This window comes from Pongo abelii, chromosome 18, assembly GCF_028885655.2.
Source record: "Pongo abelii isolate AG06213 chromosome 18, NHGRI_mPonAbe1-v2.0_pri, whole genome shotgun sequence".
NCBI classification, from domain to species: Eukaryota; Metazoa; Chordata; class Mammalia; order Primates; family Hominidae; genus Pongo; species Pongo abelii.
The window spans coordinates 66,834,121-66,861,014 of NC_072003.2; the positions used below are offsets into that span (position 1 = coordinate 66,834,121).

Below are 26,894 nucleotides of genomic sequence, written 5' to 3' on the forward strand. Positions count from 1 at the left end.
AACCTCTGCCTCCTGGGCTCAAGCCATCCTCCCACTTCAGCCTCCTGCATAGCTGGGACTACAGGTGTGTGCTACCATGCACAGCTAAATTTTGTATTTTTTTGTAGAGAGGGGGTTTTGCCATTTTGCCATGTTGCCCAGGCTGGTCTTCAACTCCTGAGCTCAACCAATTTGCCCCCCTCAGCCTCCCAAAGTGCTGGGATTACAGGCGTGAGCCACTGTGCCCAGCCTGTTTTATTTATTTATATTTATTTTATATTATTTCCTCATATCTTAAATATATTGGTCTAGCTTTGACAACCTGCACTAGTCTCTGTCTGCACCAGGCCCGTATTTCTGTTGACCAACTTGTAATATACACTTGGAATCACCACTGTTTAACAGCCTCTCAAGCTAAACATGTTCAAAATAACCCCCAAAACAAACAAACAAATGAGCCCCTCTCCCCCAACCCTAAACAGCTCCTAGGGTTTCATCAGTATTACCACAGCTTTCCCATTACCCTGGCCCAGAATCATGTTGGGGTTTGATGCTGCTGCTACTCTAAGCTGAATGTTCATGCCCTGTGGTATGATCCACAACTGACGAGCCTTCCGTTCCATTTCTTTTTTGTTTTTTGTTTTTGTTTTTGTTTTGTTTTGTTTTGTTTTTTTGAGACAGAGTCTCACTGTGTCACCCAGGCTGGAGTACAGTGGCGTGATTTCGGCTCACTGCAACCTTCGCCTCCCAAGTTCAAGCAATTCTCGTGCCTAAGCCTTTGGAATAGCTGGGATTACAGGTGCGCACCACCATGCCCAGCTAATTTTTGTATTTTTGGTGGAGACGGGGTTTCACCATGTTGATCAGGCTGGTCTCGAACTCCTGGCCTCAAGTGACCCATGTTCCTTGGCCTCCCAAAGTGCTGGGATTATAGCATGTCCAGCCCCTTTCCATTTCTTGATAGTCTCTTACCAGGCATGGTTAATTATCTCAGTTAATCCTCACAACAACATTGAAAGTGGTTCTACAGGTGAGGAAACTGAGACCCAAAGAGGGGAAATAACTTGCTCTAGTTATACAGTAAGTGGCAGAGCTAGGAGGCAAACTCTGGTCCATCTGTCATCAAAGTCCTCTTAACCATTACATGATACTGCTTCACAGTCTCTTACTCCTTCAATTCATTTTGTACTTTGCTGCCAGATTAATTCTCTTAAAACACAGCTGTGATAATTTATTATGCTTGCCTGCTCAAAAACTTCTCTGGCTCCCACTCCCCTACTAAATTAAGTCTAAACTCCTTTACTTGGCATATAAGACTCCCCTAAGCTCTATCTGTAATTTGTCTCTTCAGCCTAAGCTGAAATCTTATCTCCGTTTGTCAACTACAATGTCCAATACTCAATCAAACCACTCCTTCCTCCCCAGATAGTCCTTCCTTTCTCCCTCCTCTGTCCCTAAACTAATGCTGTCCTCCTGCTTGTAATGCCTTACTCAAATCCTACCCTTCTTTATGACCCAGTCCAAAGCCCATCCATTTCAGTGAAACTTTTTTTGTTTGTTTGTTTTTGAGACACAGTCTCCTCAGTTGCTCAGGCTGGAGTGCAGTGGCACCATCTCAGCTTATTGCAACTTCCACCTCCCGGGTTCAAGTGATTCTCATGCCTCAGCTGCCCGAGTACCTGGGATTACAGGTGTGCACCACCACACCTGGCTAATTTTCGTGTTTTTAGTAGAGATAGGGTTTTACCATGTTGGCCAGGCTGATCTGGAACCCCTAACCTCAAATGATCTACCCACCTGGGCCTCCCAAAGTGCTGGGATTACAGATGTGAAACACTGCACCTGGCCAATAATCTGATTTTTAAAACATTTTATTTTTTAGAACAGTTTTAGATTCACAGCAAAATTTATCAGGCAGTAGAGTTCCCATATACCCTACCTGCACACATGCACAGCCTCCCCGACTATGGACATCCTGCCCCAGAGTGGTATATTTGTTACAATTGGATAAACCTGCACTGACACATCATTATAACCCAAAGTTCATAGTTTACATTAGGTTTCGCTCTTGGTGTTGTACATTCTATGGGCTTGATGAATGTATAACGACATGTATTTACCATTGTAGTATCATGCAAAAATAGCTTCACTGCCCTACGAATTCTCTGTGCTTACCTATTTATTCCTTCATCCTCTCTAATCCCTGGCAACCACTGATCTTTATACTGTCTCCATAATATTGCCTTTTCCAGAATGTCATATAGTTGGAATCATTCAGTATGTAGCCTTTCAGATTGGCTTCTTTCACTTAGCAATATACACTTAAATTTCCTCCATGCCTTTTCATGGCTTGACAGCTCATTTCTTCTTAGTGCTGAATAATATTTTATTGTCTGGATGTACCACAGTTTATTTATACACTCACCCACTGAAAGACATCTTGGTTGCTTCCAAGTTTTGGCAATTATGACTAGAACTGTTATAAACAACCTTGTGCAGGTTTTTATGTGGGCATAAGTTTTCAACTCATTTGAGTAATTACCAAAGAACATGATTGCTGGATCATATAACAGTATGTTGAGCTTTGTAAGAAACTGCCAGATTGTTCCAATATAATCTTTTTAAGATGTCTTTTTATATACTGAGTTTAGTTTCTTATAGTTTCTCAAACTGGACTCCTGTTCTCAGAGTTTATTAGAACATTGAGCTTGAGAAACACTGATGTGGCTGGTGACATGCTACAGAAGCCCAGTGTGTGCTGGGGACAGTGGAGAAAGGTTTTACGGCAGATATGGAAACAAAGCCATCAGACCTTACAGGCTGGAGAGCAATGGGATGGCCTGAAAAGAGGAGCAGCACATTTTGATTGGTGGGGTTGGTGTGAATTACTGTCTGGAAGTGGTAAGGAGGATGGTAGGTCATGAAGAAAGCCATGTGTCGGTGTGGTTTGGGTGGAAGGTTTATGTTGGGTAGAAGGTCAGGTTCTGGAGAACAGTGAATGCCTTACTAAGAACAATTTACATTTATCCTATAGATACTAGTTGAAACGACCTAACTCACTCTTTTTGCCAGTTCTATTTGCCTTTAAATAGAGTCTTGCCGAAAATATACTGAGCTAATATCTTATTCTAAAATAACAAGGAAAAATCCACCACAGCCACCCTCAGTGGCTCATTCCTGTGTCTAGCAGATGTGTCAAGGTCTTCTTTATAACTCATTGAAATCCATCCCACTTCAACATGTTGATCCATGTCATCTCTTGGTTTAGCCATGATGGAGTTTTGGCTGAATAAAAATCAGCTTGGAGTAGCAGAGACTTCTCAAAATAGTCACTTAAACAAGATAGAAGTTCATTTATCTCTCTTATAGAAATCCAGATGTTGACAATCTACGGCTGTCATGGGGAGAGTTCTAAGGGAGGAATAATGAATATGGGGGAGAGGCAGTTAGCAATCTCAGTCAGTGGAAATGAGAGCTATTCAGCAAAGAAGTGCATATCTACTGGGCAAATCCTGTGTTGGGGTAGGCAGACAAGGACATGATTAAAATAGTGTCACATCTTCACATACTCCCATTTTGGAGAGATTTATTACAGCTAATTAGGTCACAAGTCAGGCTTTACTGTGAGACAAGAGCTCCACTGTGGCAGAGATATAGAGGGATGGAGGAGAGGTGGTTGCAGTTAGTACTCATTGCAGGCCTGGGAAAAGGCTGCACAAAACAACACTTTAGTTGGGCATTAAAATAGAGTTCAGTGGGTATAGCTGAGGGGAAAAGGTATTCAATATAGAGGGAAAAGCAGCAGCAAAGACAGGTGAAACAGATCAGGAAATTGACTCAGCTTGTGGCTGGATTGCAAAGGCCCTCTTTACTAATTATGTTCATTTTCTTCTCTTGAAAATAGGTAATAATAAGGATCTCTTAGAGGTGAGGCATGCTTAAATGTGTGATTTTGAGAGATAACTCAAGCTAGATTTAGTTAGTGGGAGGTAATGAGGACCTGTCCTCGGAGGCCAATGGTAAAATAAATGCAGATGAGGAAGCACAGATTGATTAAGTCCTGGAGGATACGAAAATAAAGCCTGGTTACAAAACATGAAGTATTTTTACCTGCAATGTTTTGCTATATAGTTCAAACTTCAGAAGAATGGAATTTCTGAGTAAAAGACATAACTATTATTTAAAGGGGGAAAAATACAAGGTTACTAAGATTACACAGAGTCTGTTCATGATGGGAAAAAAACCACCTCACCAATTTCCTTTAATAATTATCATATCTGCAATAGTTATTACATATTAATATTTTAAATGTCAGGGATTGTGTTGTTTTTATTGGTAATTAGCAATGGAAAAGAAATGGTTTTGGAGACTAGTGAAAGACAAATTATTTATGCTCACATTTTTATCTCAGTGGAATCTGGGGTACAATATGTTTATTTGAGATTAACACTGAGAGGAAGGGGAGGAAAGAGGGTTAAGCAGAGAGAGAGCTCTAGAGTAAGAACTTTCCTTCAGAATGTCCCTTACTAGGCTGAAATGCCTGGGTCTTTGTACCCCTGCCTAGCTCTGTCATGCGGAGTGAACTGTCCTTGGAAGAGAATGGCATCAGGAGATGGTTCTTGATAGCTAAGACAGACTCCGAATGAAGAGCAAACGGCTAAAGTGCCCTCCAGCAGCTAGGCAGCAAGTCCGTCCTTGAAGGGGATCTGGCCAGATCTCAGCCTCCCATTGATTGCAGAGTGTTTGTACAAACATGTGAAGTGGAGTCTCATCCAGCTGGGATTACTGGTAGTAGAAGTAGCTATTAGTTACTTGCCCCTGTATCTGTATGATAAAGCCATTTCTCTGTTATTACAAATAGAAAACAATTTTCAAACAAATTGTCCTGTCGCATTGATTATATGGATGTTCAAACCTGGGCTGGACAACAGGTCATAATTACATTTGCTTTTGGAATTAAGGGCTGGATATATTTTGTATCTGAAGAAAAAGAATAAAATAAACTAAAGGATAAGACAAGAAAAAAATAATCTCAGAATACAAATTCCTTCATTTTCTTGATTGTTGTATATGACATACTTATAATAGTGGCAGAGCAAGGCATCAGTTTTTTTTTTCAAGAGTGATCCTGTATCTTGGATATGACACAAAAAACAACCAAAGGACTTCATAAAAATTAAAATTTTTGTGTTTTAAAGGACGCTATCAAAGTGGAAAGACAACCCACAGAATAGGAGAAAATGTTTGCAGACTATATCTGACAAGGATCTAATTAATATTCATTCTATATTTTTAAAAACTGGAATGTAGTGGCATGCCCAGGCTGCAGTACAGTGGCACAATCACAGCTCACTGCAACCTCAAACTTCTGGGCTTAAGTGATATTCCTGCCTCCTGAGTAGCAGGGACTACAGGCATGTCACCACTAATTTTTTTTTTTTTTGCACCCAGCTATTTTGTTTTTTGTGGAGATAAGGTCTTGCTGTGTTGCCCAGGCTGGTCTTGAACTCTTGGCCTGAAGCGACTCTCCCACCTCAGCCTCTTAAAGTGCTGGGATTACAGGCATGAGCTAACGTACTCAACCCATTCTACATAAAGAACTCTTACAACTCAATAACAAAAAAAACAAAAACAACCCAATTAAAAAAAAAATGTGGGCAGAGAATTTGAATAGACATTTCTCCAAAGAAGATATGCAGCTGGCCAAAAGCACATGAAAGATGCTCAACATCACTATTCATCTGGGAAATGCAAAGCAAAACTACAAGGAGATACCACTTCACATCCACTAGGCCGACTAGAATCAAAAGGACAGATAATAAGCAATGGCTGGGAGGGTGGGAGGAAGGGGAGGAGCAGAAAAGATAACTATTGAATACTGGGCTTAATATCCAGTGATGAAGTAACATGTATAAAAAATAAAATATGTTTTGCAATTTAAAAAGTTGCTATAAAAAAAAGCAATGTCAAGGATGTGCAGAAATTGGAGTCCTCATGCATCGCTGGTAGGAAAGTAAAATTGTGCAACTGTTTTGGAAAACAGTCTGGCAGTTCCTCAGAAAGTTAAACATAAAGTTAAATTTGATCCAGCAATTCCACTCCTAGGTATATATACCTAAGAGAAATGGAAACCTATGTTCATACAAAAACTTGTCCAGGAATGAAAGCAGCATTATTCATAATAGCCACTGAGTGAAGAATGAATAAACAAAATATGATATATCCATATTCAGGCATTAAAAAGGAATGAAGTACTAACACATGCAGTAACGTATTTTGAAAACATCAGGCTAAGTGAAAGAAGCCAGACAAAAAGGTCATATATTGTATGATTCCATTGATATAAAATTTGCAGAATAGGCCATTGCATAGAGACAGAAAGTATATTGTTGGTTGCCAGAGGATGGAAGGGAGGGAAAAATTGGGAATGACAGCTATGGGGTTTCTTTTGGGGGTGATGAAATATTCTAGAATTAGATAGTGGTGATAGTTGCACAACTTTGTGAATATACTAAAAAACACTAAATTGTACACTATAAAAGGATGAATTGTATGATATATGAATTATATCTCAATTAAAATAAAGCTTCTCCCACAGTCATAGAGTGATTCTGTAGAACTTGGTAATTGAGATATCAGATGAGTAAGAGTCAAATAACAAGTTTGTATCTTAAGTGATTGGGTGATAGTAATGCCAATAACAAGATTGGGGGAGGCAGCAGCAGCAGAAGTAGGCCTGGAAGTGAAGATAATGAGTTTGGTTAGAAAATACTGATTTTTGGCTGGGCGTGGTGGCTCACTCCTGTAATCCCAACAATTTGGGAGGTCAAGGTGGGTGGATCATTTGAGGTCAGGAGTTCGAGACCAGCCTGACCAACGTAGTGAAACCCCGTCTTTACTAAAAATACAAAAAAATTAGCTGGGCATGGTGGTGCATGCCTGTAGTCCCAGCTACTCAGGAGGCTGAGGCGGGAGAATTGCTTGAACCCGGGAGGCGGAGGTTGCAGTGAGCCGAGATTGAGCCATTGCACTTCAGAGCCTGGACAACAGAGCAAGACTCTGTCTCAAAAAAAAAAAAAGAGAGAAGAAAATATTGACTTTTTAGTTGCGTGCGGGTACTCATTGGGGGCTGTTCAGGAAATTTAGGTCTGGACATCAGAAGAGAGACCAGAGTTAAGACATTTAGATTTAGAGTCACTCAGATGTAAGTGATAGCTAAAACCCAGGAGAACTATGAGAGCATTCAGCAAGAAGTTCAGGCGGTAGGGGATTTGAACCAAGACATAGGTTGAAAGAAAAGGAACCTGTGAATCTGGAAAAGAGCATATGTGTTGTGGGAGGAAAAGCAGGATGGAGCAGGGTCTTGAACACCTGCGAAGTCTTGTTCCACAGGATAAGAGTAAGAGGAGTCCTGAACCCAAAGTCACAGCCTACTAACCATTCTCATTCGCACAAAAGCTGTGTTACAACTAGCAGTTTCTGCTTCACCTTGTTTCTTCTGTAGTACTACTGCAGTGGGAACAGAGGACAAAAAGGTTGATAGCTCATGTCACTTGCAGAAAAGTAGTTCTGTTGAGTCCAGTGGTTGGAAGAGCATCTTGTGTTTAAGTAGGACATTTCAGTCCCAGAAGGCAATTCAGAAATAGAAAGCATGTTAGAGTCCCAGACGGATGGAGGGGCTGGTTCTCAAGAGGCTGGCTTTATTCACTGTCTACTCTCAGTTGCATTGGCTTGTAGTGGCTTTCTGTTGCCAGAACCAGTAGATGAAAGTGAGCATAAGAGCACATTGTTTGACAAAGGCCCAAGTTCTTGATACTATCTTCTTACATAATCCTGCTGGAAAAAAATTCCTTAAACAAAGCAAAACTCTTGTTTTCATTCAAGTCCCCCCAGAAGACCCCAAATCCCAGAATTATACGTTAATAAATGTATTGATCAAGAGTGGAAAAACGTTTGTACAAATATGACAACCTAATAGAATTGTTCTCTCTTTCTTGTCATTCTTGTCTCACTCCTGTCACTCAGGCTGGAGTGCAGTGGCACAATCTTGGTTCACTGCAGTCTCGACTTCCCAAGTTCAGGGTTCCTCCCACCTCAGCCTCCCAAATAGCTGGGACTCATGCCACTAAGCCTGGCTCATTTTTGTATTTTCAATAGAGATGGGGGGTCTCGCACTATGTTGCCCGGGCTGGTGTTGAACTCCTGGGCTCAAGTGATCCACCCACCTGGGCCTCCCAAAGCGTTGGGATTACAGGCACGAGCCACTGTGCCTGGCCTGTGATAGAATTGCTGACAGGCTCTTCTTGATAACAGTTTCCAAAGTGGCCAGAACTAGCTACAGTTTTTGTTATTTTTACTTTTTATTTTTAAAATAATTTTTCTAATCACAGTAAAAATATTGGTAAAAAAATAAAATTATAAAACAGGAAAAAAAGTTAAAATGTGTCACTTTTTTGTGAATATATGTATTAAACTAACATCAGAATTTGAAAGGTGAACTGCAAAATACTAATGAGATTTTCTCTTTTCTTTTGGAAATGGAGTCTCACTCTGTCACCCAGGCTGGAGTGCAATGGCGCGATCTCAGCTCACAGCAACCTCTGCCTCCCGGGTTCAAGCGATTCTCCTGCCTCAGCCTCTTGAGTAGCTGGGATTACAGGCGCCCACGCCTGGCTAATTTTGGTATTTTTAGTAGAGATGGAGTTTCACCATGTTGGCCACGCTGGTCTCGAACTCCTGACCTCAGGTGATCCACCCACCTCGGCCTCCCAAAGTGCTGAAATTATAGGTATGAGCCACCATGCCTGGCCAAACAGTATTTTTTAATGAAAATGGAACACTGTTTCCTTTACTTTTTAAAAATTATTATTTTTTCACTATAAAACAAATCTTACCAGGCCTGGTGGCTCACGCATGTAATCCCAACACTTTAGGAAGCCAAGGCTGGCAGATTGCTTGAGCCCAGGAGTTCTAAACCAGCCTGGGCAACATACGGATACCCTATTTCTATTAAAACTTTTTTTTAATGTAAAAATTTAAAAAAAACAACAACAAATCTCACCCAAAATAACATACAGAGTGTTCTAATATGTTTGGTTTTTTTTTTTAGTTCCCGAGAAAGAGTCTTGCTCTGTTGCCCAGAGTGGAGTGCTGTGGCGCGATCTCGGCTCACTGCAACCTCTACCTCCTGGGTTCAAGCAGTTCTCCTGCCTCAGCCTACCCAGCAGCTGGGATTACAGGTGTGCACCATCACGCCCAGCTAATTTTTGTATTTTTAGTAGAGACGGGATTTCACCAGGTTGGCCAGGCTGGTCTCAAACTCCTGACCTCATGATCTGCCCGCCTCAGCCTCCCAAAGTGCTGGGACTACAAATGTGAGTCACCGCGCCCGGCCAGAAGTTTGAATATATATACAGAGCCTAAAGTACTACTAATAAATATATTTAAGCTCATGGTGAATATTTCCAGCCCCATCACTAATTTAATCAATAATTTTACAAGGATTTTATAAATAGCAGGGGATGATACTTCCACATTCTCTGTGTGGTAACCAAAAAACAAGATAAAACAAGAATCTCTCTAATAGCATTAGTTACAATTGAATAAAACAAAATAAACTGTAAAAAATACATTGGGAGACCTAAGGATTTAGCATTCTTCTCCATGAAATAGGTCCTGACTGGTTTCTCTCTCTCTCTTTTTTTTTTTTTTGTTTTGTTTTGTTTGTTGTTTTATTGAGATAGAGTCTCACTGTGTCGCCCAGGCTGGAGTGCAGTGGCACAATCGCGGCTCACTGCAACCTCCACCTCCCTGGTTCAAGCGATTCTCCTGCCTTAGCCTCCTGAGTAGCTGGGATTATAGGCGCGCACCACCACGCCCGGCCTGGCTAATTTTTGTATTTTTAGCAGAGACAGGGGGTTTACCATGTTGGTCAGGGTGGTCTCGAACTCCTAACCTCAAGTGATCTGCCCGCCTCAGTTTCCCAAAGTGCTGGGATTACAGGCGTGAGCCACCACGCCCAGCTTAGTTTTCTCTTTTTGCAAAAGAGAGAAAGCAAGGCAGAAAAAGGCTAGTTTGAAATGGTCAATCAGTGCTGACTGCTGATTAGTACCCTGGAGATGTGTAATGCCAGTAGTCTATTCCCAGTATCTCCTCCTGTAGTTGGAAATTATTGAATTGGTATCAAAGTTAATTATTTATTCGCTTAGGAAATGTGCAAAATATTTGCCTTCCACTCAGTTTCTGTTGAGCACTTCATAAATTATGAAGCCATTTCATATCCATTATCCTGTTTTAATCTGGCTCAACCCTAAGAGATAGGCAGTTTAGATTTTATCATCTCTGTTTTCCAAATGAAGTGAGAGATGTAGAGAGGTTAAGAGATTTGCTCAAATTCATGTGGTCTCCAAGTGGTGGCACCAGAACTAGCACTCAATCTTGTGACTTTCCTTTTAGTATCTTTCCATTAGACATGCTGCCTTTGAAGTCTGGTCAGTGAGTGCTTCATTGTTTGCTTTTTCTTTTAACACAGACTCAAACAAGGGACTTTTTATTCCCTTCCCCAACCGGGAAATAAAGGATTCCCTAAGTACTTCTGCAACTCAGGACAATGGTACACCTGATCAGAAATTAGACACGTTCCCACTGGGGACAGAGGTAATGTATTCACTCTCCTGCTGATCTGTTGACTAGTCAATGATTAATACTGATAATTCAGTGGGCTCTCAGTTATTTATGAAGGTCTCAGAGGACTTGTTTGATGAAGGCATTTTAGACCCTTTTAAAGGAAAGGGCGGGACAGAATGCAGAGTACCTTCTCCATTAATTTCAATCTCACATTTCCCTCTCTCTCACACTAACCTGTTATCTAATGTCATATATTTACATATATAACTTTAGCATATCTATGACAGGCATTTTGGTCCTCAAACAAGAAGGCAACTGTTACAGTTTTTGGCTGATTTTAAATTTTCTCCCCTCTATCCAATATCTCCATCTCCTGTTGCCTTGCTTCTTACATTTTCTACCTACACCCTTTAATACTGAGTCTTACATTTTAGGTATGACTTTCCCAAAGCTGCCTCTGCAGTATAACCGAAAAAGTAAAGTTTAAGGGGTAAAGATGGCATGGAAGTTGTGGGCAATGGGAAGATAGAGATCATGCAAGATGGGGGAGGAGTGAAAAATAAGGTTTTAGTGAAAAAAATTGGTGACAGAAGGAATGCAACCATTATGTAAGACTTGTTTGTGTGAGTGAATATGATACAAGGAGCAGAACTGACTACTTTATATTCACCTTCTCCCTTTCTGTGCCTTTTCTTTGATACATTTATGAGCAATAAAATTGTAGAAAATAGACAGGAGGAGAAAGAAAAGCAGCAAAGGCTCTGATTAATCCATAATTTGGATAATCAAGACTGAATTAGTAAAAAGTTAGTACTATTCTTTTCAGTTCGGGTATAGACTACCTTCATCTTTTAAAAAGATAAGCATTTAATCAGTTTCTTTGTTTTTGGAGATTCTACTTGGGTGACTTAGAAACGATCTCAGTTACCATTTTTTAAAACCATATTGACTTAAGGAAATGGAGACAAAGAGTATTGCAATCTCCAGTTAAATAGCACTTCTTAGATAAAAAAGCAAACAAAAAAACTTCTCTGAAATTACTTCTTGAAGTGAGAAAAAAGGAAATTGAATAGTTTGCTGTATCTTTCTAGTTTAAGAAATAAGGAAGTGTGATTTCTTTCTCTCCATGACTACCAAAAAGACACTGAATAGTTTAAGATAATTTTTTTAAAAGCAAACCGTAGATGGCTTTCTGTTTTGCTTCAGTCCTTGCCTAGTTATGCCTCAGATTAATTTTCAGCCTATTAAAACCCCCTTAGCTATGGTGGTTGATAGCTTTACCAGCTGGTAAAATAAGCATGAGAGTCCTTTCAACAGAAAAAGCAAAGTTGGAAAGTGGCCCTCATCTACCTTCTATGAGCTATCTAAGGCAGAGAAAGTACAGTCATTGTTTGCTATGTCCTTTACCTCCTAAGGATATTCAAACAACTCTGGAATCTCCTTGTATTGTGACTGTTTCAAAATAGACTTAAACTGGACCTTTGCTTAAAGGTCTGTTTCCCTAGCTTGCAAGGATAGTCTTTCCCATTAATAGGAAGGTATTCTGAACCCCTGGTCTAATAAGCTCACATTTGAACTCACATGGACTTCCTTCTACCTAAACTTTCGAACTTTTTTTAGACACAGGAAGTAGCAAGAAGGGAGATGCCAAGTGACAATCACCAGGAAGATGGTAAATATTTTGCTCACTGAGTATTTTTCCCCCACACTAATCATAGAAGTCTGGATGTGATGGGATTTGGGAGATGAAGATGTCTCAATATGGGGGCCCTATTTAGTCAACTAATTTCTGCTTTTGTGAGGGACTGTCCTGGATGATTAGTAACCTGTGAGACTTTTCTATTTAAAGAGTGTATATTCTGACCTCCTTTGTTCTTGATTTTTTTTTGCATTGGCTGACTATTCTTTTTCTTACCTTTCTTGCCTTCTTTGGTATTTATTATTTTTTTATTCATCCATTTGTTTCTCTCTACTGGTTTATAAGTTATATACATTTTCTATACTTTTAGTATTATTCCCCAAACGATAATATGTATCCTCAACTTACATAATTTTTAAATTGTTAATACCTTAAGTCTTCTTTTGGATAATTCAAAAACCTTACAGTACTTTATTTCATTTACTCTTTCCTGACTTATATGTTGTTATTATGAATTTTAATTCTCTATATTTTTAAAGACTTCACAAGATATTATTTTTTATATAGTCAGTGTAGATTTAAATCTATCCATTTATTTACTACTGTTTGCTCACTTTCTTTTTCTTCCCAGGCTTCCCTTCTGATATCATTTTCCTTTGCCTTACAGTGGTACATACTTTAATGTAGGTCTATTAGTGTTGAGCTCTTTCAGCTTTTCTTTGTGTGATAATGCCTCTATTTCACTATCATTCTTGAAGGGTATTTTAGATGGGTGTAGATTTCTAGGCAGTTCGTTCTCTATCTCTCTTCCCACTTCCTTCCCTCTTTTTTTTTTATTTTTTTTTATTTTTGAGACAAGGTCTCAATCTGTTGCCCAGGCTGGAGTAGAGTACAGTGGCACAATCAGAGCTCATAATAACCTCAAACTTCTGGGCTCAAGCAATCCTCCCACCTCAGCCTCCCAAGTAGTTAGGACTATCACCACACCTGGCTAATTAAAAAAAAATTTTTTTTCGGACCAGGCGCAGTGGCTCATGCCTGTAATCCCAGCATTTTGGGAGGCTGAGGCAGGTGGATCACCTGAGGTCAGGAGTTTGAGACCAGCGTGGCCAACATGGTGAAACTCCATCTCTACAAAAAATACAAAAATTAGCCGGGCATGATGGTGCATGCCTATAATCTCAGCACTTTGGGAGGCCAAGGCGGGTGGATCACTTGAGGTCAGGAGTTGGAGACCAGCCTGGCCAACATGGTGAAACCCCATCTCTACTAAAAATACAAAAGCTAGCTGGGCATGGTGGCATGTGCCTGTAATCCCAGTTACTCGGGAGGCTGAGGCACGAGAATCGCTTCCCCCTGGGAAGCGGAGGTTGCAGTGAGCTGAGATTGCGCCACTGCACTCCGGCCTGGGCGACCGAGTGAGACTCTGTCTCAAGAAAAAAAAAAAAAAAAAAAAGAAAACAGAATGTGTCTCCAGAATGTTATAGATTCTTTACTGTTTACACAAAAGTCCCACATTTTATTGGTGGTGGTGGTGTTCCATGTGGAAGTCCTTTCATCACTTTATGCTACCATTGATCAGAATTATAAACCACCTCTTCCTAAGAGGTGTTGCTGGCAGACAGAGAGTATGTTCAGTGAACAGAGGTACTCCCAGCTAGGCTACAAAGAATTCTTATCATGTTTTGTTTTTTTGCCTTGGTGGTGTTTAGAGTTCAGACACTACTCACCTCGTCAGTCCACAGTCCGATCCCCAGAGAAGATGACTAGAGAAGGGTACCAAGTATCTTTTTTGGACAATAAGTCTTCAGGTTCTTCTCCAGAAAAGGAATTGATACCAAAACCCGATACTTTTCATCTTACCCATGATGCCTCATTGAGTAAACGCCTGGATGTGGGTGATTCTAGCCAGATCCATCCCTATCAGTTACCTTCAGATGTTGGTCTGGAAAATTGTGACAGTTGTTATTCTCAAACTCTATCCCTGCATGGAAGTCTTGGTAAAAGGCCTCAGAGAAGCAAGAACTATCAAGAGTATAGCATAAAGCCTTCAAATGACATAAAGGCCACCGCTTCACATTCCTGTGGAGACTTATTAACTTCTCTGTCAAACCCTGACTCCAGCACTGGAAGGCTTTTGAAGCTTAGTTCAGGTAACAGCTTCCTGTAAGTTTACAAGTCTTCTTCATAGGCATGAAGATAGAAGATATAACTGAAAATTTTGGAATTAACCCTTCTGAAATTGTATTAGCATTTCTTAAGTTGTATTTTAGGGTCACCAGTGGTTCTTGGAACCTCCAGAAATCTGTAGGGTATGAGTTTAACATGATATATATGTTAGGGAAAATTTGTAGGAAAGTGAGCATCACAGCTACTTGCTATTTTAGTTAAGCAGTATCCCAGGACATCTAGTCTTTACTCACAGTCACTTCTATTCTGAGTTACTTCCAGAAGAAGTTAGTTTCAGGCTGGGCATGGTGGCTCATGCCTGTAATCCCAGCACTTTGGGAGGCTGAGCCGGGCGGATCACGAGCTCAGGAGTTCGACACCAGCCTGGCCAACATGGTGAAACCCCTTCTCTACCAAAAATACACACACCCACCCACACACACACACACACACACACACAAAATAGCTGAGCATAGTGGCATGCGCCTGTAATCCCAGCCACTCAGGAGGCCGAGAGGCAGAAGAATTGCTTGAACCTGGGAGGCAGAGGTTGCAGTAAGCCAAGATCGGGCCACTGCACTCCATGGGCAACAGAGCAAGACTCTGTCTTGAAAACAAAAACAGAAGTTAGTTTCAGAGTTAGTGACAGAGATCACTCTTCTGTTATTTATTTATTCAACCAAACTCATTGAACACCTACAGTGTCCCAGACACTGTTCTAGCTCTGGAGATAAAGTAGCAAACAAAATAAAGTTCCATGTATATTTTACCATAATAAGAAGACAGTCCCTACATTCATAGAGCTTACATTCTCATGGGGTAAGACACATGATAAACATTTTAGCATGTAAATACATGTCAGGTTATGGTAAATGCTGTGAAAAAATTATATAAGGGCATAGAGCGTGATAAGGAGGAGGCGATGCTTTAGATAGAATGGTCCAGAAAGCTTCTCTGATGAGACACCATAAAAGTAGAGATTTGAATGAAGTGGGAGTGTAAGCCATGTGGGTCTGGGAGGAGAACTTTCTAGACAGTGGGAATAAATGCAAAAGTCCTGAGGCTGGAACATACTTTTCATGTACAAGGAACCTCAGGGAGGCCAGTGCGGCCTCAGCAAAGAAAGTAGAGTGTATAGATGAAGTAGGAAAGATGCCAGAATTTTTTCTGGGTGAGATCAGAAGGAGTTAGAGTTTGTAGCAAGGGAGTGATGTGATCTCACTTAAGAATTACTGTGGATGTGGGGTTGAGAATAGACTATGGGGAACAGGGTAGAAATTTTTTTTAAATGCTTTGGAGAGATTGGAATCAGCGTAACAGATGATGATGGCTTGGGCTAGACAGATAGCGGTGGAGGTGGTGAGAAGTAGTCAGATTCTGAATATGTTCTGAAGATGACACTCCATGGTTTGCTGATGGATCCAGGATGAAGTGTGGGAGAAAGAGGGTCAATGGTGATTCTGTGGTTTTGAGTCTGAATAACTAGAAGAACAGAGCTTTCATTTACTAAGATGGAAAAGAATGGGAGATATAGATTTTAAGATAAATGTCAAGAGTTGGGTTTTGGACATCTTAAGTTTCAGGTGCCTTATTAAAACTTTCCAGAGATGCCAATTTGGTAATTGGACATACTAGTCCAGAGTTTAGGGAAGAAGGTATGGCTGGAAATATAAATTTGGAGATTATAAGTGTATGGGTGACAGTAAAACTCTGAGACTGGATGAAATCTCACTGAAAGAGTGAATATAGATAGAAAAGAGATCTAAGGACTCGTCCTGAGCCCTCCAACAATTAGAAGTAGGTAAAGAGAAACCATCATGGAAAGTGAGAAAGCAGCAGCCAGTAAGTAAGAGGGGAAAAAGCCAAGAGGAAGTGATATCCTGGAAGCCAAGTGAGGAATGTGTTTCAAGAAGGAGGGAGTGATCAATGCTAGGTTAAATGCTTCTTCTGATAGGGAGAGAGGGAGCCTGGGACTGAGAAGTGATTATGGTATTTGGCAATGAAGAAGACATTAGTGAACAGCTTCAGGGGATGCATGAGAATGAAAGCCTCACTGAGGTGAATTCAAGAAAAAAATTGGAAGCAAGGCAGTAAAGTTACTGAATATAGACAGCCCTTGTATTAGTCTGTTCTCACACTGCTAATAAAGACATACCAAGACAGGGTAATTTATAAAGGAAAGAGGTTTAATTGACTCACAGTTCCACATGGCTGGGGAGGCCTCACAATCATGGCGGAAGGTGAATGAGGAGCAAAGTCACATCTTACATGGTGGCAGGCAAGAGAGCTTGTGTAGGGGAACTCCCCTTTATAAAACCATCAGATCTTGTGAGACTTACTATCACCGAGAACAGCATGGGAAAGACCCGCCCCCATAATTCAGTTACTTCCCACCAGGTCCCTCCCATGTCATGTGGGAATTATGGGAGCTACAATACAAGATGAGATTTGGGTGGGGACACAGCCAACCCATATCAACCCCTTCAAGGAGTTTTGCAGTAAAGGGAAGCAGAGAAATGGAACTAGCTGGAGAGGGGATGGGGTCAAGGAGATCCTGGTAGAAGTGATCTAGTAGAGGGAAAACTGATGATGCCAGGGAGAAAAGGGACCATTACAAGAAAATGGAATCCAGTCCACCATTGGAGAGGCTGGTTTTAAATAAAAGCACAGATAGTTCATCTATAGTAATAAGAAGGAAGGCAGAGAATTTATTAATACAGATACAGGAGAGTTGGTAGATTTGATGGTGTGATCATGTAGATGTTTTCTTTGATTGCCTCTCAGGGAAATAAAGGAGGTTGGCACCTGGGAGTAAGGAGGGAAGAGAAGGTGTTGGAAGTTTGAAGAGAGATGTGAAATATTTGTCTCAGAGAATAGAATAAATTGGCCAGAGTATTATATTAGGAGATGCTAGGCACAGTGGCTCGCGCCTATAATCCCAGCACTTTGGGAGGCCAAGGCCAGCGGATCACTTGAGGCCAGGAGTTCAAGACCAGTATGGCCAAGATGGTGAAACACCGTCTCTACTAAAAATACAAAAATTAGCTGGGCATGGTGGGTAGACCCAGCTACTCGGGAGGCTGGGGCAGGAGAATATCTTGAACTCAGGAGGCAGAGGTTGCAGTGAGCCGAGATTGTGCCACTGCACTCCACCTGGGACAACCGAGCGAGACTCTCTCAAAAAAAAAAAAAAAAAAATCAGAAGAACTGGGCACCACTAAGGGCACAGTTACAATAGTGGTCATGAGTTTAAAGTGAGAAAGGTCAGAACAGATGCGTTTTTTCTCCAGCTATGTTCCCCTGCTCTGGTGTAGGCTTGGAACATGTGGACAGTTGGATTTAACCAGAGTTGGAGTTTTGTCAGAGTTGAGGATGTATGCTAGGGAGTGGTTATTATGACCCTTGGACTACAGGCCAGGTATCGATAGAAGTGAGACATGAGGCAATCAGAGGGCAGGTTCATCTGTTAGCCTGTTTCCTCCACAGATCTGTATGCCACAACCCATTTCAACAGTGACCCTGCTGTACTTGTCAATGTAGAGCAACAATTATCTACCAATCTGGGTGATTTAACACCAGCACATGGTTCTGTCCCAAACAACGCTGTCCTGGGAAACAGGACAACTCCTCTGCGGACACTGCTGTTGTCTCCTGGGACTTCAGAAGACAGAAAGATTTTTACCAAGAGGTCTCTAAGCCCATCGAAGAGAGGATTCAAATGGAAGGACAATATCCTTGCCAACCTGAATCTAAAGCATGGTTTCCGAGATGCTACAGGCAGCGAGGCAAGTGTTGGCTTGTTTGTGTTTGTGCAAGAAACATGTCAGGTTCAAGACCAGAATGAGGGTTCTGTTGGGAATGGAGGTGGTTCTGACCAACAGGGCTAGAAATTCAAAGAGATTTTCAGAGGCTGGCGGCTAATATTGCCAAGCTAACGCCTGTTGAGCCTTCTGCCCTTGGGAAAGTCATTCCTCCACTGCTGCCATTTTCTCACTTATATCACAGGGAGAACTGTCCCTGATCTTCTGGCTGAAGATTGAAATCTGTAGCATCTGTGTTTACAGTCTCATCATATTTACACATTTGCTTCGGCCACACATGAAATAGTTCTTATAAAAGCATTGCTTCAGGCTGGGCACAGTGGTTCATGCCTGTAATCCCAGCACTTTGGGAGGCTGAGTGGGTGGATCACCTCAGGTCAGGAGTTCAAGACCAGCCAGGCCAACATGGCGAAACCCCATCTCTACTAAAAATACAAAAATTAGCTGGGTGTGGTGGCGCGCGCCTGTAGTGCCAGCTACTCTATTCGGGAGGCTGAGGCAGGAGACTCACTTCAACCCATGAGGTGGAGGTTGCAGTAAGCCGAGATCACACCACTGCACTCCAGCCTGGGTGACAGAGTGACTCAGTTTCATAAAAAATAATAATAATAAGAGCATTGCTTTGCTTTTCTGTCTAGAAGTTAAAAGGATTTAAAATTTTTTTCCAATGTAGCAGCCAACAGAAGATGAATTAGATTATCCAAGGGATTTTTAGCTGAAAGTAGTTCAGAGAATGAATGAAAAATCAAGAACCATTCCCACATAAACAATATACATGTAATTCATTTTATAAAATATCCTAGTGGCTAGGCACGGTGGCTCACATCTGTAATCCCAGCGCTTTGGGAGGCCGAGGCGGGCGGATCACCTGAGGTCAGGAGCTGGAGACCAGCCTGAGCAACGTGGAGAAACCCCATTTCTACTAAAAATATAAAATTAGCCGGGCTTGGTGGTACATGCCTGTAATCCCAGCTACTTGGGAGGCTGAGGCAGGAGAATCACTTGAACCTGGAAGGCGGAGGTTGTGGTGAGCCGAGATCACGCCATTGCACTGCAGCGTAGGCAACAGAGTGAGACTCTGTCTCCAAAAAAATAAAATAAAATAAAATAAAATAAAATATCCTAGTGTGATAGTGTCATACAATAAAACTTTTATCATTATCACTTCTTAACAAGTTTTGCTTCTGCCTTTGCATACATCCCTTGTGGAGAATGCCTTCTACTGTCCTCTCTTGTCTTTTTGAATGTTCATTTTTCTCCAGGTTCTACTTCCATCATGAGGAAGATCCATCCATGTGGTTAGAAGAACCCCAGCTCTTAGAGTCTTCTCTTCCCTTGTACCCAAGAAACTTTGCCATAGGAACCATTTGTCAATTAATCATTTACTGCCCTGTAAAGAAGCAGGAGATTTGGTCAAAAACAGCCATTTCTAGTTACTTATTTTTCAGTTGGAAATCTTACACATTGGGGTGGGTTTACAGGGTTTTTGTTTGTTTGTTTGGAGTGTTTTTTTGTTTTTGTTTTCTACTCTTAAAGACTTCCTATTCAGTTTTCAGAACTTTGGAAGTGGCTGTAATTTTTGTGCACCAAAGGGGGCAGTCTTGTAATGTTTTATTTAGTTTTTTGGCCTCTTTTCATTCTCAGTCCCCTATGCCTATTTTACCAGACAATAACACTAACTTGTGTTACTGTATTCAGAGTGAAGATCCAGCAACATTTAGCATATTTGGGATGTTATATTAATCAGACATGCTCTAGGAAATTTTTTAACCTCTATTTCATGTTATATTGTTAAAATCTGGCTAGTTGCTGTGGCTCACACCTGTAATCCCAACACTCTGGGAGGCCAAGGTGGAGGATCACTTGAAGCCAGGACTTTAAGATCATCCTGGGCAACATATGAGATCCTCTCTCTACAAAAAAATAAATAAATAAACAAACAAATAAATAAATGTTAAAATTTCAATATGCTTTTCTAGGCGATCCTAAAAACTCATTTTTTTCTGTTAGACATTATTTTTCTGTTTATGGAAAGCTTTAAAAGAGCCACTTGAATATAAATAAAAAAGAAATATACTCTTTAATTTATGAAAGGTGTAAGTCAGAAAATTTCCAAAAAGAGTATTTTTTACATTTTTTTTTTAAAGCCAGGCATGGACCGGGTGCAGTGGCTCACACCTGTAATCCCAGCACTTTGGGAGGCGAGGCAGGCAGATCACCTGAAGTCAGGAGTTTGAGCCCATCCTGGCCAACATGGTGAAACCCCATCTCTACTAAAAATACAAAAAATTAGCTGGGTGTGGTGGCGCACGCCTGTAGTCCCAGCTACTCAGGAGGCTGAGGTAGGAGAATCACTTGATCCCGGGAGGCAGAGGTTGCGACGAGCCAAGATTGGGCCACTGCACTCCAGCCTGGGTGACAGAGCAAGACTCTGTCTCAAAAAAAAAAAAAACCAGGCATGGTGGCTCACGCCTGTAATCCCAGCACTTTGCGAGGCCGAGGCAGTCAGATCACTTAGACCAGGAATTTTTGACCAGCCTGGCCAACTTGGCAAAACGCTGTCTCCACTAAAAATACAAAAATTAGCTGGGCATGGTGGTGCACACCTATTATCCCAGCTACTTGGGTTGACTGAGTCATGAGAATTGCTTGAACCTGGGAGGCAGATGTTGCAGTGAACTAAGATCATGCGACTACAGTCCAGCCTGGGCAATAGAGCAAGACTCTATCTCAAAAAATAAATAAATAAACACATAAATAAAATATAGAATTAGCCAGGCACAGTGGTGCACACCTGTAGTTCCACCTATTCGAGAAGCTGGGGTAGGAGGATCGCTTGAGCCCAGGAGTTCAAGGCTACAGTGTGCCAATATCACACCATTGCACTCCAGCCTGGGTACAGAGCTGGACCCTGTCTTAAATAAAATATTATAGAATATTTATGTTTATTATATATTAATATATTAAATATAAGCTTACTTAGAGTTATAATTTTTTATATTACTCTCATTTATTTTATAAAATATAATACTATTTTTAAAATGTTCTGCAATTTAATCTTTCTATTATGTAACATATTGAACCATAGATGTAGGTGTCAAACAACAAATTTTTAATTTTCTTCTGAAAATTTCTACTATTATTTTGTGACATAGTCTTGCCCTGTCGCCCAGGCTTGAGAGCAGTGGCATGATCTTGGCTCATTGCAACCTCTGCCTCCCGGGTTTAAGCAATTCTCCTGCCTCAGCCTCCTGAGTAGCTGGGATTACAGGCTGCCCACCACCACGCCTGGCTAATTTTTGTGTTTTTAGTAGAGGTAGGATTTCACCATGTTGGCCAGGCTGGTCTCGAGCTCCTGAGCTCAAGTGATCTGCCTGCCTCGGCCTCCCAAAATGCTGGGATTACAGGCATGAGCCACCGGGCCTGGCCTGAAAATATCTATTAAAAATTATAATACAAGATACTGTTACCTTTGAAATTATCCTGGAATATCTTATGTTTTTGTCTTAGACATAAATAATATTATGCTACTCAAATCCAAACTGAAAGATGAAATCATCTTTTTCACTTTTTAAAAAGTCTAGGCCAGGCACAATGGCTCACACCTGTAATCCCAACACTTTGGGAAGCCGAGGCGGGAGGATCACGAGGTCGGGAGTTTGAGACCAGCCTGGCCAATATGGTGAAACCCCATCTCTACTAAAAATACAAAACTTAGCCGGGTGTGGTGGCACACGCCTATCCCAGCTACTTGGGAGGCTGAGGCAGAAGAATCGCTTGAACCCGGGAGGCAGAGATTGCAGTGAGCCCAGATCGCACCACTGCACTCCAGCCTGGGTGACAGAGCGAGACTTTGTCTCCAAAAAAAAATTAAAAAAAAAAAAAAAGTCTAAATGTCTAAATTCTTACTTCCCTTATTGTGTAAGAATGACAAATGGTTGGGTTTTTTGTTTGTTTGTTTTTGCTTTTTTTTTCTCTTGAGCCTCTCTCTAGTGACCTGGGTAGTTTGCACGGTTTGCCTGGAAACCACAGTCCCCCCATCTCTGCCAGAACCCCCCATGTGGCCACTGTCCTCAGACAGCTCCTGGAACTTGTGGATAAGCACTGGAATGGCTCCGGCTCCCTCCTCCTCAACAAGAAGTTTCTCGGTGAGTGAATGCATTCTCTGTCCCTGGACAGGAGCTGGACTTTTCCTCTGCTCTGTGTTCTGCTAAAAGCCACTTAGCCCGCTTCACTTGCAAGGAAAGTTGTTCTCATGATCACATCCTGAAACATCTCAGAAACATCATAGTTAACAAATCTGCATTTTTCTCATATTCTTCATTATTTTTTAAAAGCAGCACCTCTTCTAATTGTTTTATAATGATTGTTTTGTTCCTCCTGTGAATATTTGGTAGTCTTTGGTAATATATAGAGTAACCAGATATGTAAATTAGTGACTATATTAATTTTTTAAAAGATTTTGTGATCCTTGGGAAAGTGCCAATAATGAATACAACAGAAATTGGGTTTGATCATCAGAGTTTTGAGATGACTGTTAGAATGTTATGATTTGAAAAACTCAAATGAGTAAATGACCTGGACTCCCTTTAGGGGTTCGTTTTTTAGAAACATGGGAGAAAACAGTTTTACAAATGTTGGCTTCATGCATTTATTTGTTGTTATTTTCTTTTTGATCCTTAACATGTTTGTTGGCTATTTAATAGAAGAATAATTAAGGAAATTTTGTTGGTGGTAAAAGTTTAAATATAAACTAGAAACTTGGCTGGATGCGGTGACTAACGCCTGTAATCCCAGCACTTTGGGAGGCCGAGGTGGGTGGATCATGAGGTCAGGAGTTCAACACCAGCCTGGCCAACATGGTGAAACCCCGTCCCTACTAAAAATACACAAATTAGCCAGGCGTGGTGGTGTGTGCCTGTAATCCCAGCCACTGGGGAGGCTGAGGCGGGAGAGCTGCTTAAACCCGGGAGGTGGAGTTTGCAGTGAGCCGAGATCACACCACAGCACTCCAGCATGGGCAACAGAGCAAGACTCCGTCTCGGAAAACAAACAAACGAAAAAAACAAAAAAACTAGAAACTTAAAAGTTGTTTGGGGTTAAAAAAACTTTTTAAAAAATGTCTAAAGGGACATACAGAAGAAGAAATCCTAACACAGTTATTTTCCTTCTCATGTTGACCTATTGCTCCCATTTTGTAGGAAATTATCCCCAGGGCCACTAATCAATGACTAAGGAATTATGCACTCACAAAGGGCTGCTGTTGTTTCTCCATAGAGGATGTAGGATATAATTTCTTGTCCTCTTAAAAACCCCTCTTTCTGCCACTTACTAAGTTCTGGTAAAAAGGAGATAATAGATTAGCCTATTTGATCCAGAGAGCTGGTAGTTACTGACTAGGAATGCTGTGCTTTAGCTTTTAAGATTGGCCTGTGTGCCCATCCTGAATTTTTGGCAGGTCCTGCCCGAGATTTGCTTCTGTCTTTGGTAGTCCCGGCTCCTTCTCAGCCGAGGTGTTGCTCACATCCTGAAGACACGACAAAAGCCTTCTGCAGGAGGGAGCTTGAACTGAAGGAGGCTGCGCAGCTGGTCCCTAATGACATGGTATGCCCCTCTCATCTCCCTTTAGAAAAGGACAGAGCAGCAGGACTACAACATCTCTGTGCCTTAATGATCAGCATCACCACGAACACCTAACCAAAATATGGCAAAAGTCTGGGCACAGCAGGAATCCAAAACTTGCTAGGACAGGGACAACTTGGAAGTTCTGCAGGGATGACTCCCTCATCCTAACCCTAATCCAAAAATTCTAAAGAAAGACTTGAAATGAGAAGAAAGAAACAAAAATTCCAAAAAACTCTAGAGTGGAAATGTTTAGGATAATGTTCTTGAAGGTTATGGTTTGATCCCAGCAAATGTATCTGGGATTGTCTTTCCTCCCTTCTAAGGGAGCTGAGAGCCCTGAACCAGGGGCTAGGGGCCATTCTAGAGCATCAGCCTGCTGGCTCTAGGAAAGGAAGAAGCAAATCATATCCCCATGCTTTGTTCCCTTTTCTCTTTTCTTTTATTTTCTTTTCATGAGGCAGAGTCTTGCTCTGTTACCCAGCCTCGAGTGCAGTGGCACGATCTCGGCTCACTGCAACCTCTGCCCCCTGGGTTCAAGCAATTCTCCCTGCCTCAGCCTCCCAAGTAGCTGAGATTACAGGTGCCCACCACCATGCCCAGCTAATTTTTGTATTTGTAGTAGAGACAGGGTTTCGCCATGTTGGCCGAGGTGGTCTCAAACTCCTGGCCTTAGGTGATCCACCCACCTTAGCCTCCCAAAGTGCTGGGATTACAGGCATGAGCCACTGCGCCCGGCCGCCTTTTTTCTTCTTCTTTTTTTTTTTTTTTTTTTGAGATGGAGTCTTGTTCTGTCGCCTAGGCTGAAGTGCAATGGTGCGATCTCGGCTCACTGAAAGCTCCACCTCCCGGGTTCAAGCGATTCTCCTGCCTCAGCCTCCCAAGTTGCTAGGACTACAGGCACATGCCACCATGCCCAGCTAATTTTTGTATTTTTAGTAGAGACAGGCTTTCACCATGTTGGCCAGGATGGTCTCGATCTGTTGACTTCGTGATCCGCCTGCCTCAGCCTCCCAAAGTGCTGAGATAACAGGCCTGAGCCACTGCACCCGGCCTCAGCCGCCTTTTCTTAACATTAGAGGATTTTCAGACACCAAGTTCAGTTCTAGAAACTTTAGATAGATCACTAAGAATGCTGGCCATTTGTCAAAATGACAAATGTTTGTTCTGCAAGAGTAGCAGATAACTCATAAGAAAGATTGCTAGTCCATGTAATAAATTTGTTTACTGCATTTGAGCTGTATTTACCAATGAATTAAAATTCTAGTGAGAAAGAGATGCTGACTTCCAATCAGTTTATCACTAAATAGAGGAAAAGATCTTTCAGTTCTCTAAACACACCTTAGCATGTCAGATTCTTTTTTTTTTTTTTTTTTTGAGACGGATTCTCACTCTGTCGCCCAGGCTGGAGTGCAATGGTGCTATCTCAGCTCACTGCAACCTCCGCCTCCCAGGTTCAAGCAATTCTCCTGTCTCAGCCTCCCAAGTAGCTGGGGTTATGGGTGAACACCACCATGCCTGGCTAATTTTTTGTATTTTAGTAGAGATGGGGTTTCACCGTGTTGCCCAGGCTGGTCTCGAACTCCTGAGCTCAGGCAAACCACCCGCCTCAGCCTCCCAAAGTGCTAGGATTACAGGCGTGAGCCACCGCACCCAGCCTAGAATGTCAGATTCTTAATGTATTTGTATTTTGTTTTCTAATCTAAAGGAAAGTTTGAAGCAAAAACTGGTCAGAGTGCTGGAGGAAAACCTCATTTTGTCAGAAAAAATTCAACAGTTGGAGGAAGGTGCTGCCATCTCAATTGTGAGTGGGCAACAGTCACATACTTATGGTAAGTTGAGGAAAACCATGATATATGGGGCCTCTCAAGATAACTGTTTGTTTATAGATGACCCATTTAGTAACCTTCATCATGCTAGCTCACGTGGCTGCCTTTGGCCTACTTGGTCATCAGTTTTCCTGGCAGTTAACAGAAACAATCATCTTGCCTCAGAGAATTGTAATGCAGGTGGCTTGAGTTACCAGATGAAGCTCTTGTCAGTGGAAAGCATGTACAAATGTTGTTACTATTGCCATTAATTTTGAGAATGACACATGCTTTTGTGATTATAACACCAAGAACATGTTCTTTATACAATTTTGGAAAATACAAGGAAAATATAACCCCATGATCCAGCAATAACTTCATTAGTGTTTCTGGTATATTTTCTTCTACCTTACCTCTCTGTATATTTTTAACTCCAAATTTAAAATTGTGGCTGGGCAGGTGCAGTGGCTCACACCTGCAATCCCAGCACTTTCGGAGGACAAAGCGGGAGGATTGACTGAGTCCAGGAGTTTGAGACCAGTCTGGGAAACATAGTGAGAACCCATCTCTACAAAAAAATAAGAAATTAGCCAGGCATAGTGGTGTGCACCTATAGAGCCAAAGAGGCTGAGGCAGAAGGATCACTTGAGCCCAGCAGTTCAAGGTTAGAGTAAGCCTTGATCATGCCACTGCAATCCAGCCTGGGTGAAAGAGAGACCCTGTCTCAAGAAAAATAATAATAAAAATAGGCCGGGTGCAGTGGCTCATTCCTGTAATCCCAGCACTTTGGGAGGCCAATGTGGGAGGATCACTTGAGCTCAGGAGTTCAAGACCAGCCTGGCCAACATGGTGAAACCCTGTCTCTACTAAAAATACAAAAATTAGCTGGGCATGGTGGCAAGTCCCTGTAATCCCAGCTACTCGAGAGGCTGAGGTAGCAGAATTGCTTGAACCCAGGAGGCAGAGGTTGCAGTGAGCTGAGCACTCCAGCCTGGGCAACAGAGCAAGACTCCCTCTCAAAAAATAATAATAATAAAACTGTGTCCTGGTTTTAAAAAATAATTTACATATAATTAGATGCACACATTTTAAGTTTGATCTCAATCAAAATGCAGAACATTTCTAGAAAGTTTCTTCATACCTTTGTGTAGTCAGTTTCCCCTACTCTTGACCTCAAGTAATCACAGACCTGATTTCTACATCCTAATGTTATTAATTTCATAGTATAGG

At 41.6% G+C, this 26,894-nt stretch overlaps 1 protein-coding gene across 3 annotated transcripts in view; it reads left to right on the top strand.

Annotated features, from left to right (window-relative positions):
• LRRC36 (leucine rich repeat containing 36) overlaps positions 1-26,894 on the top strand; it is a 57,731-nt gene that overhangs the window by 25,574 nt on the left and 5,263 nt on the right. For all 3 annotated transcript variants that reach the window (XM_024233890.2, XM_054534950.1, XM_054534949.1), the window contains exons 6-12: positions 10,511-10,635; positions 12,226-12,277; positions 13,957-14,397; positions 17,900-18,198; positions 22,217-22,382; positions 23,693-23,838; positions 25,565-25,688. In XM_024233890.2, the coding sequence (XP_024089658.1) occupies positions 10,511-10,635; positions 12,226-12,277; positions 13,957-14,397; positions 17,900-18,198; positions 22,217-22,382; positions 23,693-23,838; positions 25,565-25,688 (1,353 nt within the window). The remainder of the gene's footprint in view (positions 1-10,510; positions 10,636-12,225; positions 12,278-13,956; positions 14,398-17,899; positions 18,199-22,216; positions 22,383-23,692; positions 23,839-25,564; positions 25,689-26,894) is intronic.